This window comes from Dermacentor andersoni, chromosome 10 (genome assembly GCF_023375885.2).
Source record: "Dermacentor andersoni chromosome 10, qqDerAnde1_hic_scaffold, whole genome shotgun sequence".
NCBI lineage: Eukaryota > Metazoa > Arthropoda > Arachnida > Ixodida > Ixodidae > Dermacentor > Dermacentor andersoni.
In genome coordinates this window covers 15,980,053-15,995,218 of record NC_092823.1, presented here as the reverse complement: position 1 = coordinate 15,995,218, position 15,166 = coordinate 15,980,053, and the positions used below count along the sequence as shown (strand labels likewise).

The window sequence follows — 15,166 nt, the reverse complement described above, 5'->3', positions numbered from 1 at the left end:
ACCGCGCCAGTAGCCAGCGCCCGAGCGTGAACTCGACCATACTACTATAGTGCCCCACTACGCCATGCCGGCACGCCTAGGGACAAAGGCCTACAACAGGCGCTAGGAAACCTCCTGGGTAGTGCCTTGGCAGAGTCATATATTCAGGGTACAAAAGCCCCCAGATTTTCTCTTCGACTCTTACTCGCGCCTGCGCACAAACGGCTGGCGATCCCTCATATGAACGGCTTATACCCGGTCACGCCCAAGCACAACGCCGAGGCACACCGACACTGAGCGCAGGAACGGGCGTCTGAGAGCTGCGCTCTAAAAGCATGTGAGAAATACACGTGCGTGCAAGGCACTTCAGTGCTATAAATTGTGCCGCGCATAGAGGAGCAGCCTAACTAGCCCGGTGTGCAGCCGCTTAAGCCGCAGATATTGTCTGGCGTGGTCACTATAACGGACAATACGTCACACGGGCGATGCCAGGATCAGCGCAAATTTTTCCCTGGTAGAGTTCGGGTACATTTAACGTGGCCCGCAGCAGCGCGGCGATCAGCAGCTGCCGGAGCGCGTGCGCACTAGTACGCGGCGTGCGAACGCTGTCTCGTTCGACCATAGACGCTCGACTAAGCGTGCGCACGCTCCTCGTGTCATTGCACCCAGAGTGTAAGCCAGCATTCCTGCCAAGCTAGCGCGCGATGCACTGCGGTCTAGCGGTTCCGGCGTGAGAGACGATATGGGCTACTCTCGCGCCTAACGCTGACTGCAACGTGACTTGCACATATCGCTAGCATAGCGTAACTGCACAGCGCGTGGCGCGCGTCCACTTTAAGCAGACGAACAATTTCGATTCTATGCTGAATATTCAACAGTACCAGAGTGTTGTTAAGAAATATTGTTTTTTGCCAAGGATCTTTAGCCAAAATTTACATCAGAAATTAGACATAACGCCAATGTTCGACAGTGGGTACGTGCCATATTATGTAGTGGCAAAGAAGTAGAGGAAGAAGAGGTAAACCCACTGCTGTGCGTCGGATTGTCGGCTTTACTGCGCCTGATTATGTCTGCCGGAGAAGGCTTGCATAAGATGTGCCGATATATTTCGGAGGAGGAATGCGACAGCCAGCTCGTCAGCCCAAACGTTGGGTGCACCGATGTGACGGGCACTTACGAAGGTAAGCTCCGTTCTTGTTATTCGTCATAGCTGTAGGATGTGGTCAGTGTGTAACGGATTTGTCAGATTTGTGTGCGTTAAGATTGCGACGTTTGGTCTAGACTCCGCACGGGCACTGTGAGCGTAGAAACCGAGGATCTTTGGCTGCTTGCCGCGTATGAAATGAAGCGCTTTGGGCATACTTGTTAACGTAGGTAAGTTACTTCCGGGATCTAAATGATTATAGAAGATTTATCTAGACGCTTACTGTTCGTTCTACTCAGACCAGCGTACGCACCGCGGTGTACCTCTCTGCCTAGAATCAGCGCTGCACTGTTTTCACGACACGTGTCGCAGCAACTGAAGCCAGAACAAGGCGTATCCGATTGAAGTCAGCGTGGCGGAGTGTACACAAGGCTCGCGGACGCGCAGAGCCAATGGCTCTGCGCCTTAATGTTTAGAATATTTCTACAGACGCGCAGAGCCTATGGCTTTGCGCGTTTCTAGAGATGTTCTAACCATCCATGCGTTGGAAAAATGTAGCAATTTCGCCTGAAACGTGCAGCATTGATTGCGGTAGCAGGTTATTAGATGTTGTATTTTAGATATACGCAGTAACGTTAGTAGTCTTATTAGCTGTTTAAACTGCTATAAACATTCGCTTGCTAACTAAATCAGCAAGCACGCTACCACTCGCGCACGATCGAACACGAACTCATCTCACTCGGCTACCACGGACACTCGCTCTCAAAATGCCGACGTCATGAAGAACGGCAGCAGCGGCGAGCGAATTCTCCCCGCGGCTTCTTCCTTCAGCGCAAACTAAGCGGGCGGCAGCGCAGCGTACACGAAGCACATCAGCTGTCGCAGACGTCGAACCCACCTCAGAGAATAACTGCAAGAACGGACGCGCGCGACCTCCCTCGGCCTCGCCTTGCGTACCAAGCCACCATCCATCTCTTGTCACCGTGGCATGGTATTCCCTCGCACCCAATGCAAACGGTGCTTGCCGCCGGGATCTTATCGCTCTTGGCTTCTACACGGAACGTCGTGGAAATTCTCCTGGAGTGTCCATATAACTGCCATGGCAATAAAAGACGCCGTCGAGATTCTGCGTCGGTGTTCTGCGCATACCTATGTTTCTTTTCATTAATACTGTCAGGTAGCAGTGACGGTAAAGAACACAGTAGCAGCACTGTGAATGACGAAACTAAATTTTATTGGGCGAACCTGTGCCTACATAACAGGCTACACTAAAGCACATCCATAGCGGCAAACACAGTCGGCGATCGACGAAATCTGGGGTGCGATCTTGTACGCGTTCCAAAATAGAACGGAGGTGGTTCGTTCCACCGAGCCAAATACGATTCGTCAATTTGAACCGTGCCGAACGCCATGACGTCAATTGTGACGTGATATCTGCTGTCAATCATTCCGTGTCGTCTGCTATCGGACGAACGGAACGGAACATACCGCCTATATCGTGGCGTAAAGAACGAACCGCCTCCGTTCTATTTTGGAACGCGTACAAGATCGCACCCCTGATCTGCCTGTCAAACGCGTCGGCTTTTAGACACGAGCCATCCAACGTTCCAGAGCAATCGCTGGTGCCCGCGTGTCTTCCAGAAAGTTCTGCACCATTCGCGTCGCTTTTACATGCAATCAGATTACACAGGGTTCGGCGAAAATTGACACCGGATAGAACCATCGGTAACATTCTCGAAACTTCCAATACGTGCAGGCGCGTCCAGCGCTGGCCGATATTTGTTAGACGATGAAATGCGTTCACACAAGAAACATAGCTAGTCCACGTGTCAATGCCCCCCTCTCAAAAAGAATCTTCCCGATGCTACAAATATAACAGGAGAGCGAAACACAGCAGGACACTTATCAAAGAAACAAAGTCCAAAGTAACATAGTAAGCTACGCTATGTAAGCTACGCAATGACCCAAACATCATTAGCGCTTGTATAACGGCTTAAGTCGCACAACGTGGACTATTTCAGGTAGTGAGAGGCGCCGCTGTGATAGCGAAATGTTGTCTGGTACGACATCATAGTCGAGTGCGCCAATGCATCGGATGATCTTGTAGGGTCCGAAATAGCGGCGTAGCAGCTTCTCGCTAAGTACTCGTCGGCGTCCTGGGGTCCAAACTGAAACATGGTCGCCGGGCTAGTACTCGACGTAACGTCATCGAAGGTTGTATTGTCGACTGTCGGTCTTTTGCTGGTTCATGATCCGCAGGTGGGAGAGTTGTCGGGCTTCTTCGGCGAGCTGCAGATAGGTGGCGGCGCCAGTATTATCTTCGTCGGTGACGTGTGGTAGCATGGCGTCGAGAGTCGTCGTAGGGTTCCTGTCGTAAACCAGCTTGAAGGGTGTCATTTACGCTCTTTCTTGGCCGCGGTATTTTAAGCGAAGTTTACGTACGCCAGGAAGCCATCCCACGTCTTGTGTTCGACGTCGACGTAAAATTGCTAGCATGCCAGCGAGGGTCTTATTCAGGCGCTAAGTAAGACCATTGTCTGCGGATGGTAGGCAGTTGTACTCCTGTGGCTTCCCTGGCTGTATAGCAGAATGGCTAGGGTGAGCTCCGCTGTAAAGGCCGTTCCTCTGTCAGTGATGAGGATTTCTGGGGCGCCATGTCCCAGCACGATGTCTCGACAAAGAATTTCACCACTTCGGCTGCGCAACCTTTCGGCGAAGATTTCATTACTGCGAAGCGGGTGAGATAGTCCGTCGCCACGACGATCCACTTATTTCCAGATATTGACGTCGGTAAGGGTCACAACAAATCCATCCCGATCTGCTGAAATGATCGGCAAGATCGGCTGTAGTAATTCTGCTGGACTTGTCGGTGGTGTCTTGCGTCGCTGACACTCTCGGCATGACTTGACATAACAAGCGACGTCGGCGGTAAGCCGCAGCCAGCAATACCTTTCCTGTATCCTTGAGGGCGTCTAGGAGAACCCGAGATGTCAAGCGGTCGGATAGTCATGTAGGGCGTGTAGTACTTCTAGACGCAGCACGGCGGAAACAACAAGAATGTATTTGGCGCGAACTGGCGAGTTCTTCTTTACGAGGAGGTTGTTTTTAAACGAGTACGAAGACAATGCTCTCTTAAATGCCCTGAGCAGAACGTCGGTGTTCCCTTCCAAATACTCGACGACGCTTTTCAGCTCCGGCTCGGCTCGTTGCTGTTCAGGGAAGTCTTCCGCACTTATTATTCCATGGAAGGCGTCTTCATCCTCGTCCAGTTACGGCGATGGGTCAATGGCTGTCTTCTGCGGGTCGGGGCGGACTCCAGATCTGCTGATGACGCGGCCCAGGAACAGAAGCTCATCTTAAGCGAAGCGGCGTTTTTCCGGTTTCGGAGTGAGGCCTGATGAATCCGTGGCCTCTAGTAGTGTCGAAAGCCACCTAAGGTCATCGCCGAAATTTCCGGCGAAGACGACGACGTTATCCAAGTAAACAAGACATGTCTGCCGCTTGAATCCTGCTAACAGCGTGTCCACGACGCGCTAGAACGTCGCAGGCGCCGAGCACATTCCGTATCGCATGGCCTTGAATTCGTAGCGGCCGTCTGGCGTGATGAAGGCGTTCGTCTCGCGATCTCTCTCGTCGACCTGTATTTGCCAGTAGCCAGACTTGAGATCCATTGACGAGAAGTATTTAGCGTTGCACAGCCGATCCAATGCATCGTATATCCGTGGATGGGGGTATACACCCTTCCTAGTGATCTTGTTCAGTCGGCGATAATCGACGCAGAAATGTAGGGTTCCGTCCTTTTTCGTCACCTAGGCAACAGGAGATGGCCACCGGGTTTTCGGCGCCTGGATGATGTCGTGGCGGAGCATTTTGTCGACTTGTTTGCTTACAGCTTCACGTTCTCGCGTCGAAAGTCAGTAAGGGCTCTGGTGGAGTGCACTCTTCGGTTATTAGGCGATGCTTTGTGACTGGTGTTTGTCGAATTCTCGATGACGTAGTAAAGCAGTCTGTATCGTCGGAAAAGACATCCAAGGAGACTTGGATTGATGTGGTAGTCTGATTCGGGAACTATGGTCTTCGGGGTAGATACAGCAGAATCCAAGTGGGTTCTGGTTGCTGGTTTCCGTAATTTCCTCGATGTACGCAAATGTCGTGCCCTTGTTGATGTGCTTCAAGTCTTGCCTGAAGTTGGTTAGCATCACTTCCGCTCCTCCTCCGTGCAGTCGAGCGATCCCTCTTGCGACGCAAATTTCACTGTTGAGCAGTAGACGCTGGTCGCCCTCGATTCCGCCTTTTACGTCTGCGGGTGTTTCGGTTCCGACGTAACTAACAATGCTGAAGCTAGGCGGGATGCTCACTTGATCTTCGAGCACACTCAAGGCGGGGTGACTACAAGAGTTCTCTGGCGGTATCGCTTGGTCTCTGACAGCGTTATCGACTTGGAGTTGAGGTAGGTGACTGCGCCGTATTGGTTCAGGAAGTCCGTGCCGAGAATGACGTCCCGTGAACGCTGTTGGATGATAACGAAGGTGATAGGGTTAGTACTGTCATGAACGGTAGTTCTTGCCATGCAGATTCCATTCGGCGTGATGAGGTGTCCTCCAGCGGTCCGAATGTGAGGGCTTTCTCATGGGGTCTTAACTTTCTTCGAGGAGAACTTGCTGCTGGACGAGTTGGTTCAAATCTAATGAATATATTCTTGCGCCAAAGGAGAAATAAAGACTCAGGAGGGAGAATAAGAAATCACAGGTCTAGCGCTGATTGAAACAGACATGGTAAAGAAGAGGTCCACTGTACTATAAATGTAGCTGAGTAGAACTTGTTGCCAGGGCGAGTTGGTTGAAAGCGAATGAATACAGTTGCGCTAAAAGGAACATAAAGACTTCGGAGGGAGAGTAAGAAACAACAGGTCGAGCATTCGACCTGTCGTTTCTTAGTCTCCCTCCTAAGGCGTTATTTCCCTTTTTGTGCAAGAATGTATTAACTTTGTTCAACTGGACGGTGATGGGTCTATTCGTAAGGGAGTAATCGGCTCTTGGTGTCCACTAACGCAGTGACTGCGTGGCCATCGAGAAGCACGTCCAGGCCGGTTGTTCTTTGTCTTGTGTTGCAGTTAGGTCTCGGCGCAGGATCACTGGTGCGTCGTACTGACATGTGGCTGGTACGTCGCGTTGTCAGGTCTTTGATCGGTGCATTCTTTTCTTCCAGGCATCCTCGTGGTAGCGGCGTGTCTTTGTGATGTCGTCGAGATATTCTCTTCGGCGTCTTCGTGCGGTGGGACTTCCGGCAGTTCGACGAACAGCAATCGTAACTCCATCGGTTGCTGCTTTTAGTTTTCCGGATATGGTCTGACGGACCGGCCCGGGGCTGAGGGAGTGTATGGACGGCGCTCAGGCGACAGGTAGCTGCCTGGCCATCGCGAATGGGACGGTTATCGAGGGTTCCACAGAGTGGCGGCGAGGTAGTCGGCGATGTCACGAGGGCATTGACTTTCCCGAGGGCCCGGTGCGTTGATGGGGAACCCTCGCAGTCCCAAGTCGCGGTATCGGCATCGGGGGTACACATGGCCGGCTTCCCCGCAATGGTAGCAGAGCGGACGGTGGTCGGGGGCTAGCCAAATGTCCGTCGTCCTTGCGTAGCTGTACTCAGCGACAGGTGGGCACGCTGGCGGCGGCAGCGGTGGACGACAGAAGTGCGGCGTTACAAGCCCTGGAGCGGTCGTGGAGGGGGACCTTGAGTGCAGTCGACGGCGGCGTAGGTCATCACTTCCGGCTGGGGCTGCGGTGATTGTGGTTGCACCTCGGGTACTCCAAGCGATCGCTGAACCTCTTGTTTGACGATGGCGGTGACTGATGCCCCTTGAAACTGCGACCTTGGAAATAGCTTCTGCAGTTCCTCGCGAACGACCGCTCTGATGGTCTCTGGCAGGTCCTCGCTGCCGAGTGCTAGAATGTTAGGGTAGTTTGCGGTGAGCGGTCGGCGGTTATATTGCTTTATCCGCATATCGAGCGTCTTCTTACTAGTTGTAATTAGAAATAAATTCGGCAACGATCTAGGCGGGTTGCGTATCAATCCGGCGAAAAGCTCTTGCTTCAAACCGCGCATCAGGGAGCGAACTTCTCTCTCGACATGTCGGGGCCGGCTTGCCGGAAGAGGCGAGTCATCTCCTCCGTAAAGATCGCGATGTTCTCGTTCGGTAGCTGCATGCGGGTTTCCACTAAAGCTTGGGCTCGCTGGTTGCGTAGGACTATCGGGAACATCTGCAGGATGCAGTTGCGGAACAGACCCCATGTAGTAAGGGTTGATTCTCGGTTCTGAAACCACGTCCTGGCGGCGTCTTCTAAGGCAAAATACACATGCCGCAGCTTGTCTTCGTAGTTCCAGCTGTTGAATGCAGCGGCTCTTTTATGTGTTTCCAGTCAGATATTCGGGTCTTCAAATGATGATCCAAGATGGGTCGGTGGCTCCCTGCAGCACGATGGGAGACGCTGGGGCTGCCATTGTGATTGACTTGCTGACTATCTTCCTTGTGGTCTCAGGCAAAGGTGCATGCTCCGGGGGCAGTTCTCAGTCTGCGGTTACCTTGCTGGTTCTTTGCGATGTTGGTGTCGTCTTCCGCGTTCGGGCTTAGGTCACGGCTTTGTGGGGGCGTCCGGTAGATGAACGCAAAGCACGTTCACCATTTGTCACTTAGTAGTGACGGTAAAGAACACAATAGCGCTACTGTGAATGACGAAACTGACTTTTATTGTGCGTACATGTGCCTACAAATATATGCTACAATTAACCCATAACGATAGCGGCGAACACAGTCAGCGATTGTAGAAACCTTATGTGCCGGTCATGCGCGTCGCCTACACGAGCCATCGAACATTTCAGAGTAATCGCAGGTGTCCTGCGTGTTTTCCAGATGGTTCTACATCCTTCGCGTCGTGCATGCAGCCAGTTTAAACAATATTCGGTGACCACTGAAAGCGGATAGAACCATCGATAACGTTCGAGAAACTTCCGATACGTGCAGACGCGTGCCGCACTGAGCGTTCACATTTGTTATACAGTGAAAAGCACTCACTCGTAAAACCTAAACTAGTCCACGTGTCAATGTCCAGTTGAAGTCTAGCGTTGTTTACTGTGTGCTTCTCGTAGGGGTTCAACATCTTTCTTGCGGAAGATAATAATGTTTCAAATCTTGAAGTCTTGAAAGCAACGTAAACCTTGGTTGAAAAATTAGTACCTCAAGGTTCCTCCTAAAAAATCATGAGCGGCGTTTCTGCGAAGCGGCACTCTGCGAAGGTGGAACAGCAGCGAAGCTGTTGAGCACACGGCACAGAGGTGACGCAGAATTTGGAACAAAGGTACGAACACACTTGTTTTCCGGATGGTGGACATCATGATGATAGCTACGCACACACATTCCCGTATTACCTGTAATTATTATGTAAATTCCATCATATTCGTGTATTGTGCCGACTCCCGAGGAGCAACGCGCCTACGAAGTGCGACGGCAGGAACACAGACGAGAATCCGACCCGAGTAGCCGGAGGAAACTAGACACGCGTGACGTTTCGACGGCACCGCCACCACCGGAAGGGAACTAGATACGCAAGCGCTTGGCACGCCGACAAAAGAGAGTGAGGTGCGAACGTAGACATGGCCGACGCGGGTAGGCGCTTTAGGTTAACAATTAACTAACTTTATTGCTTGTGGACCGGGAGAGGAAAGGGGTAGAGGGGGAAAAAGGGGAACATTTTGTTACTTCACCGTCTATATTAGTAAACAAACTGTAACCCAATAATTTGTCAATTCTGTTCTATGCCAACTCGTGTGCAATGTGTGAAAATATGTAAGGATATGTGTGTGCATTCAATGCCAATGAACTACCACTAAATAAACCACTAAAATGCGAAGGTTGTGGGTTCGGTTCCCACCTTCGGAAAGTTGTTTTTTCATCCACTTTAATTTCCATTAATTTATCGTTTCTCTATTTCATTTACTAAGCACAAGTAATTTCCCCTATGTTCTCCTTGGTGTCAGTGTTTGTTGGCTTCTTATGATATGACTAATAAAAATCGGGCCTCTTGGTTCCCCCTTTCTTCTCGTTCACTAAATAATGTATAGTACGCGCGTATTTTGTGGGTACAGAGGCCCCTACCAGGCGCTGTGCGCCTTTTGCCCCCTGCACCTCTCTTGAAATTGTACTCAGGATGAAATAAGCGTTCATTCACTGATTCATTCATTCACTATGTTCAATGTCTGGCTCGGTGGCCAAGCGAAAGTGGCGACGCGTCGGTATTGGCATTGGTCACCGCGAAGGGCGAGCTGCTTTTTCCGCATAAGGTGCCAAGCCAGTGCAGTGCCCGGCGGCATTGAGGAGGACGAGAACAAAGGCAGTGAGCAGAGTTAATTCCCTCGAGTAACGCCTGGGAACGCTGGTGTCGCGGCGCACTGACGCAAGATCATGCGGCTATTTTAGTGTTTCACACGTTTTCTTCAAAGCGTGGAAAAAATAATAACGCCAGACATACGACCCTCAAAACTGAACTGGGTCTTCCAAAACACAATTATTACTTTTATATAAAGATTCGTGCCCTCAGCTCAGTAATTACGAAGTTTGTTAAGTAATCTAATTAGTGATAGTTGAATTATGAAAGAAGTCGCAGTTTCGCCCGAAGGGCGAAAGACTGATCGCTATAGCAAGTTAGTAGATAGCCATGCTAACTAAGGAAATTAGTTTTATCGGCCATATAAACTTGTAAACGTTTGCTTACTAAGTAAATTAACAATGTTGTAACCTGTAAGTGCGACTGAACGAGGATGTAGAAGAAAACAGGCACACAGAGACAGCGCTGTCTTTGTGTGTCTATTTATTTCTACGTTCTCGTTCTGTCGCGCTTACACATTCTATGACGAGTTCAATTCAACTAGCCCGCCAAAGTGTTTTAACTAAATTGAGAAGCACCGGGTCATGCTCGCACAGGTAAACATGAACATATATTCCTCGATGACCGCGGAAGCTCGCTGTCAAAATGCTGGAGTGAGGAATCCCGGCAGCAGCAGCTATAGAATTGACCTTGGTGCATCTCGCTTCAGCACGAACGAAACGTCGAAATCACAGCGCCTGCGAAGCTACTGGCACTATACGCGCACTGTGCAAACATCGAAGATCGCGTTGAAGATGAGGCCTCCGCGGGCGCGAACTTTGTCCGCGTTGCAGATCGCTTTCAAAATACGGCACCCGCACGGTCGAGCCGTAAGCAGCACCGCTGGAGAAGACCTGCCCCGCTCCACCTCCCTCGCCTCACCAACAGCTTCACCACCGTTCATTATGCAAAAAAGAGGTGAGGCGTGCAGACAGGACACAAGAGTAGAGAAGTGGACAACACGAACGCCGACTATCAACTGAAGGGAGCACTGCGGCGAAAAAAGAAGGAAGACACAAAACTTATCTGCACAAGCTCAGGAATGGTATCACCACGTGTCAGTCGGGTACACGTGCCGGTCTACGTGAGAGATAACTGTTAAGGCACTTAATGTCTTCCTTATGTAAAGTGTTCGAAGGCTGACTCATGCATGCACTCCCACCATTATAGATATGCCACGCCTCTACCATAAGACGCGTATCTTCATTCTTATGCCTGTACATTATCGCGCATTCATCTAACTCTGGCGCGTAATTACAATCTTGGCAATGTAGGGAAAGCTTAGAAGGCGATCCACCGGTTAACGACCTTTTATGTTCCATTAGCCTCTGATTGATACACCGTCCCGTTTGCCCTACGTAGAAGGCCACAGATAAGGGGAATTTTATAATCCCCACCCATACGACAGTCAGTAAAACTGTTGTCCTTATTGTGCTTCACTGGACCAATATCTGTTCTTTTTTGCGTTTTACCAGCTCCTTTTTCGCCTGTACGGCAGCGCATATCTTACCTAGCTTAATGGGAGCAGTGAAAGCAGCATTAACATCATATCTACTTGCAACTTTTTTAAGCCTGTGCGACACTGAATGAATATACGGAATAGCCACTACTCTTTTTTTGCAATTACTGCTTCCTGTAATCATGTCCGTCTCCCTCGAAACCGACTTCTCTAGGCGCTCAACCACAGTGGCCACTGCTACACTAGGATAACCTGCTTCTAATAGGCGCCGGACCTCCGCGTTAAAACTGGCGCTCATTTTCTGCATGCCGGATCGGGTGAGAGAAGACTTAAGGTACGACATGGCAATTCCGTTTTTTACTAATTTGGAATGCTTGGATTGAATGTTTAGCAACGGCTTGGAAGATGTTGGGGAGTACTGCCAACAGACGTGGTTTTGTTCGAAGACCAAGGAAATGTCAAAAAAACTTAGTTACGCGTCACTGAGGAAATTCCTTGGTAAACTCCAATACACCTCTATAAAGATTAAATTGCTCACTTACTGAGGTAGCAGCGGAATGGAATTCTCGCCTATTGCAGAAAATCAGGTAATTGTCAACGTAACGAAATATCTTGATAACGCTATCACCTAAGGCTTTCTCTAAGCAGCTGTCAACCTTACTCAGGTAAATATTGCCAAGAATAGGGGCAACCTTTGAGCCAATACAAATGATTGCTTTCTGGAGAAAAACGCCATCTTGCCACCCAATCAGCGTCGACTTCAAGTACATTGAAAGAATTTCTAGAAAAGCTCCTGTGGGAACACCGCATATGTCAGTAAAAGCCTACTCTTGCACTTGTTCTTTAACGCACTCATTTGTGGAATTTAGCAACCCGTCATGCGGCAAGGAATAATACAGGTCTTCGATATCCATACTAAAAGCTGTATAATCACCAGCATTTTCCTCTCTCAAATACTGAACTAGTGCTTGAGAATTCTGCAAGCAAAAGGGGTCTGAAAAAACTAGTGAAGCTAAGCAGTTCTGTAGGTACCTAGTGACACAGACCTGCCATGTCGCTTTCTCTGCCACGTCGCTTTCTCTGACACTATTGGCGGCGAGGAGTTACGGAGTCGCCATCTGTCGGAAGCGCCTCCCTTGCGTAGTATGAGGGATCACGCGGCGCGCTCCCCGTAGGTTTTGCTTACGGTGCTCAATAAGAACACCACGCGGCAGCCAGCCCCTGGACATTTATGTAGGTATTCTCAAAACAAGGGAAGTTTTTGACTGTCGATATAATAAGCTTGGGCAAACTGAAAGCACAGAATCGTTTACAGACGCTATCTCTTTACCGAATACGTACAGTAAACGCCACTACGCGCTGTCGCCGCGATGGAGTCTCCCGAACCGGCTTCTTGCGTGAAAGGTAGCCAAACGCTGAGAGTAAACTATGTGATAAATGTTCTTATAGAGAGTGGTCTGTATAACCTAATGGCGCATAACAGAACAAAGCCTCAATGCGTGCAGCCATCACCCGTGTTCACGGCAACCGACTGCCAATCTGCATGCATGTCCGCGCACAATGTTTTGCTTTCGCTGTGAGCGCATTTTCCCACCGTACCGTGAGCTTTAGGCCGCAGCATATGAGCATTTTCCAGTACACTAGCCACTATTGTTGCGTGGACGCTATCAGAACTGTTCAAAAATAATTTCGTTATAGAGACTTCGACGCCTACGGCGACTGTGATGTGCCGTCGCGACTATTCAATCTTTTTTTGTCTTCTAAATTCTTGGACATTTCAATATTATTTCTCAAGTTGCGTCGCACTGTATGTTTATCAGTCTTCTCAACGTGCGATTTCCCTCTGCTTCTTTTTGTAATCCAGTGCATTAATTCATAACACAACATGACCATATGTCATGCCTTTCTTTAATATGCGTCTTACCGCTCCCTTTTCGTTCCAGAGAACTTGCCAGTATCTAGAATCAACAAGTTCATAGACCAAACCGTCCTGATATTAGCCGGGCAGCGGGCGCGGGCGAGCGTCTCAGTGCGCGTTTTCTTCTACTCACCGAACATCGCGCAGTCCCGGCGCCGTAGCAGAAATCTTCCTCGCGTGTGTGCTTGGAGCATACGCGAGCTGTAGCCGATGGCTGTCTGCCGGTTCAAAGTTTCGCCAGCCAAGCTTCACGCAGCTCCTTGCCGTGCGGCTGCGTGTGAATAAGGCTGACAGCGGGCTCTGTTGCGTACGTCCGGCACTGCGGCACCAAGCAGTAACCTACCATGCTGCACGCCTCCAAAGGCAGCCACTACCTATTATAGTAGTTTCAGATGTTGTCAAGCAGACACCCAAGGCGGTAAAGCCGCACCACTTAATCAGAACCGCGGCGCAGGTGCGACTTTAAACATTCGTTTTCAGCTCGCTTCGGCGCTTCCGAAGCAGCCGACGCGGCCGCTGTGTCCACGTGATCCCTCATGCCACGTCACGCCGACGGTGGCGCCAGCTTTTCCAGTGGTGGAGCTCGAGGCCAATAGCACGAAAAACAATTTCTTGCTTATGGGTCTTCGCCGAGAAAAACAGTTCTAAGGTGAGGCATTTTGCTTTCTTGACATTAGAGACAACCCTATCAAAATTATGTCTTGACAGGAGGTAAACCGCACGTTGCTTAACTGCTGACAGCTTGAGTTTTACTAGCGGTAAATTATTTTCTATGGCTGAAATCGCTTTTTCTGAAAACATGTCATCTGGCATAATTACGAAATAACCTTCCTTGTCACATATTACTGGTCTAAGTTTATGCTCCACAATGTTATTAACTAACGGTCGCACTGGGTGTAGACGTCTTAAAATGAGATTTTGATTGTTTAATGCTAGCAATGCAATCTGAAATACAGCGCAAGCGTTCTTCTTCCGGGACAAACCTGGTTATGCAGCGCGGTATGCTTAAAGCGTCAACGGGCGTTACGTAAGGCTTAAAACAGTGCTTAGGACCTAAAGCAAGGGTTTTTCTATGGGTATCACTTACGATGGTGTCTGCAATAACCAATACGTTATTTGACGGTGAATATTAGGAAGGTGTTTCCTCTTACTTTGTTGAAGCTCCGGAAGTTTCATCCTCCACAGGAAGTCCGCGTGTTGCACGGCTACCCTATTCCAATCGGCGTAGGGGTGGTCCCAATGGTGACCGTCTCCCAGGGCCGCGCAACGGACCTTTAGACACATCGTGCCATGTCGTGCCTTAAGTCTTCTCTCACCAGATCCTGCAGGTACAAAATGAGCGCCAGTTTTATTGCGCAGGCCCGGCGCCTATTAGAAGCAGGTTATCCTAGTGTAGCAGTGGCCACATTGGCTGAGCGCCTAAAGAAGTCGGTTTCAAGGTGGACGGATGTGATTACAGAAAGGAGTAATAGCAAAAAAAGAGTAGTAGTGGCTATTCCGTACATTCATTCAGTGTCGCAAAGGCTTAAAAAAGTTGCAAGTAGATATGATGTTAATGTTGCTTTCACTGCTCCCAATAAGCTAGGTAAGATATGCGCTGCCGTACAATGGAAAAAGGATGAGGTATAAAAGGCAAGAATGAAGAGATATTTGTCCAGTGAAGCACAATAAGGACTACAGTTTTACTGACTTTCGTATGGGTGTGGTTTATAAGTTTCCCCAGATCTCTGGCCAGTTCTACGTAGGGCAAACGGGATGGTGTATCAATCAGATGCTAATGGAACATAAAAGGTCGTTAACCGGTGGATTGCCTTCTAATCTTTCCCTACATTGCCAAGATTGTAACTGCGCGCCAGAGTTAGATGAATGCGCGATAATGTACAGGCGTAAGAATGAAGTTACGCGTCTTATGGTAGAGGCATGGCATATCTATAATGGTGAAAGTGCATGGGCGTGTCAGCCTTCGATTACTTTGCATAAGGAAGAGATTAAGTGCCTTAACAGTTATCTCTCACGTAGACCGGCACGTGTGCCCGACTGACACACAAATACAAATAAGACAAATAAGACTCCTTCGCTGTTCACAAACAGGAATTTGCGGCCCGCTGAAGAAGCCCGATAAATTCTGCATGCACTAAGACTGGCGAGTAGCAGGAGTGCGTTAAAAAAAGCCTGGGTGTTGTTGTCCTGTGCGTAACCACAATTTTGCATTTCATGTTTGCCGCAAATTATAGGAAACATCAGAA

General features: G+C 49.5%; 1 protein-coding gene across 1 annotated transcript in view; it reads left to right on the top strand.

Annotated features, from left to right (window-relative positions):
* The first annotated feature begins 586 nt into the window (after positions 1-586).
* LOC126519238 (uncharacterized) overlaps positions 587-15,166 on the top strand; it is a 29,416-nt gene continuing 14,836 nt past the window's right edge. The window contains exon 1 of the mRNA XM_055065098.2: positions 587-1,160. Coding sequence (XP_054921073.2) covers positions 1,046-1,160 — 115 coding nt within the window. The 5' untranslated portion in view covers positions 587-1,045. The remainder of the gene's footprint in view (positions 1,161-15,166) is intronic.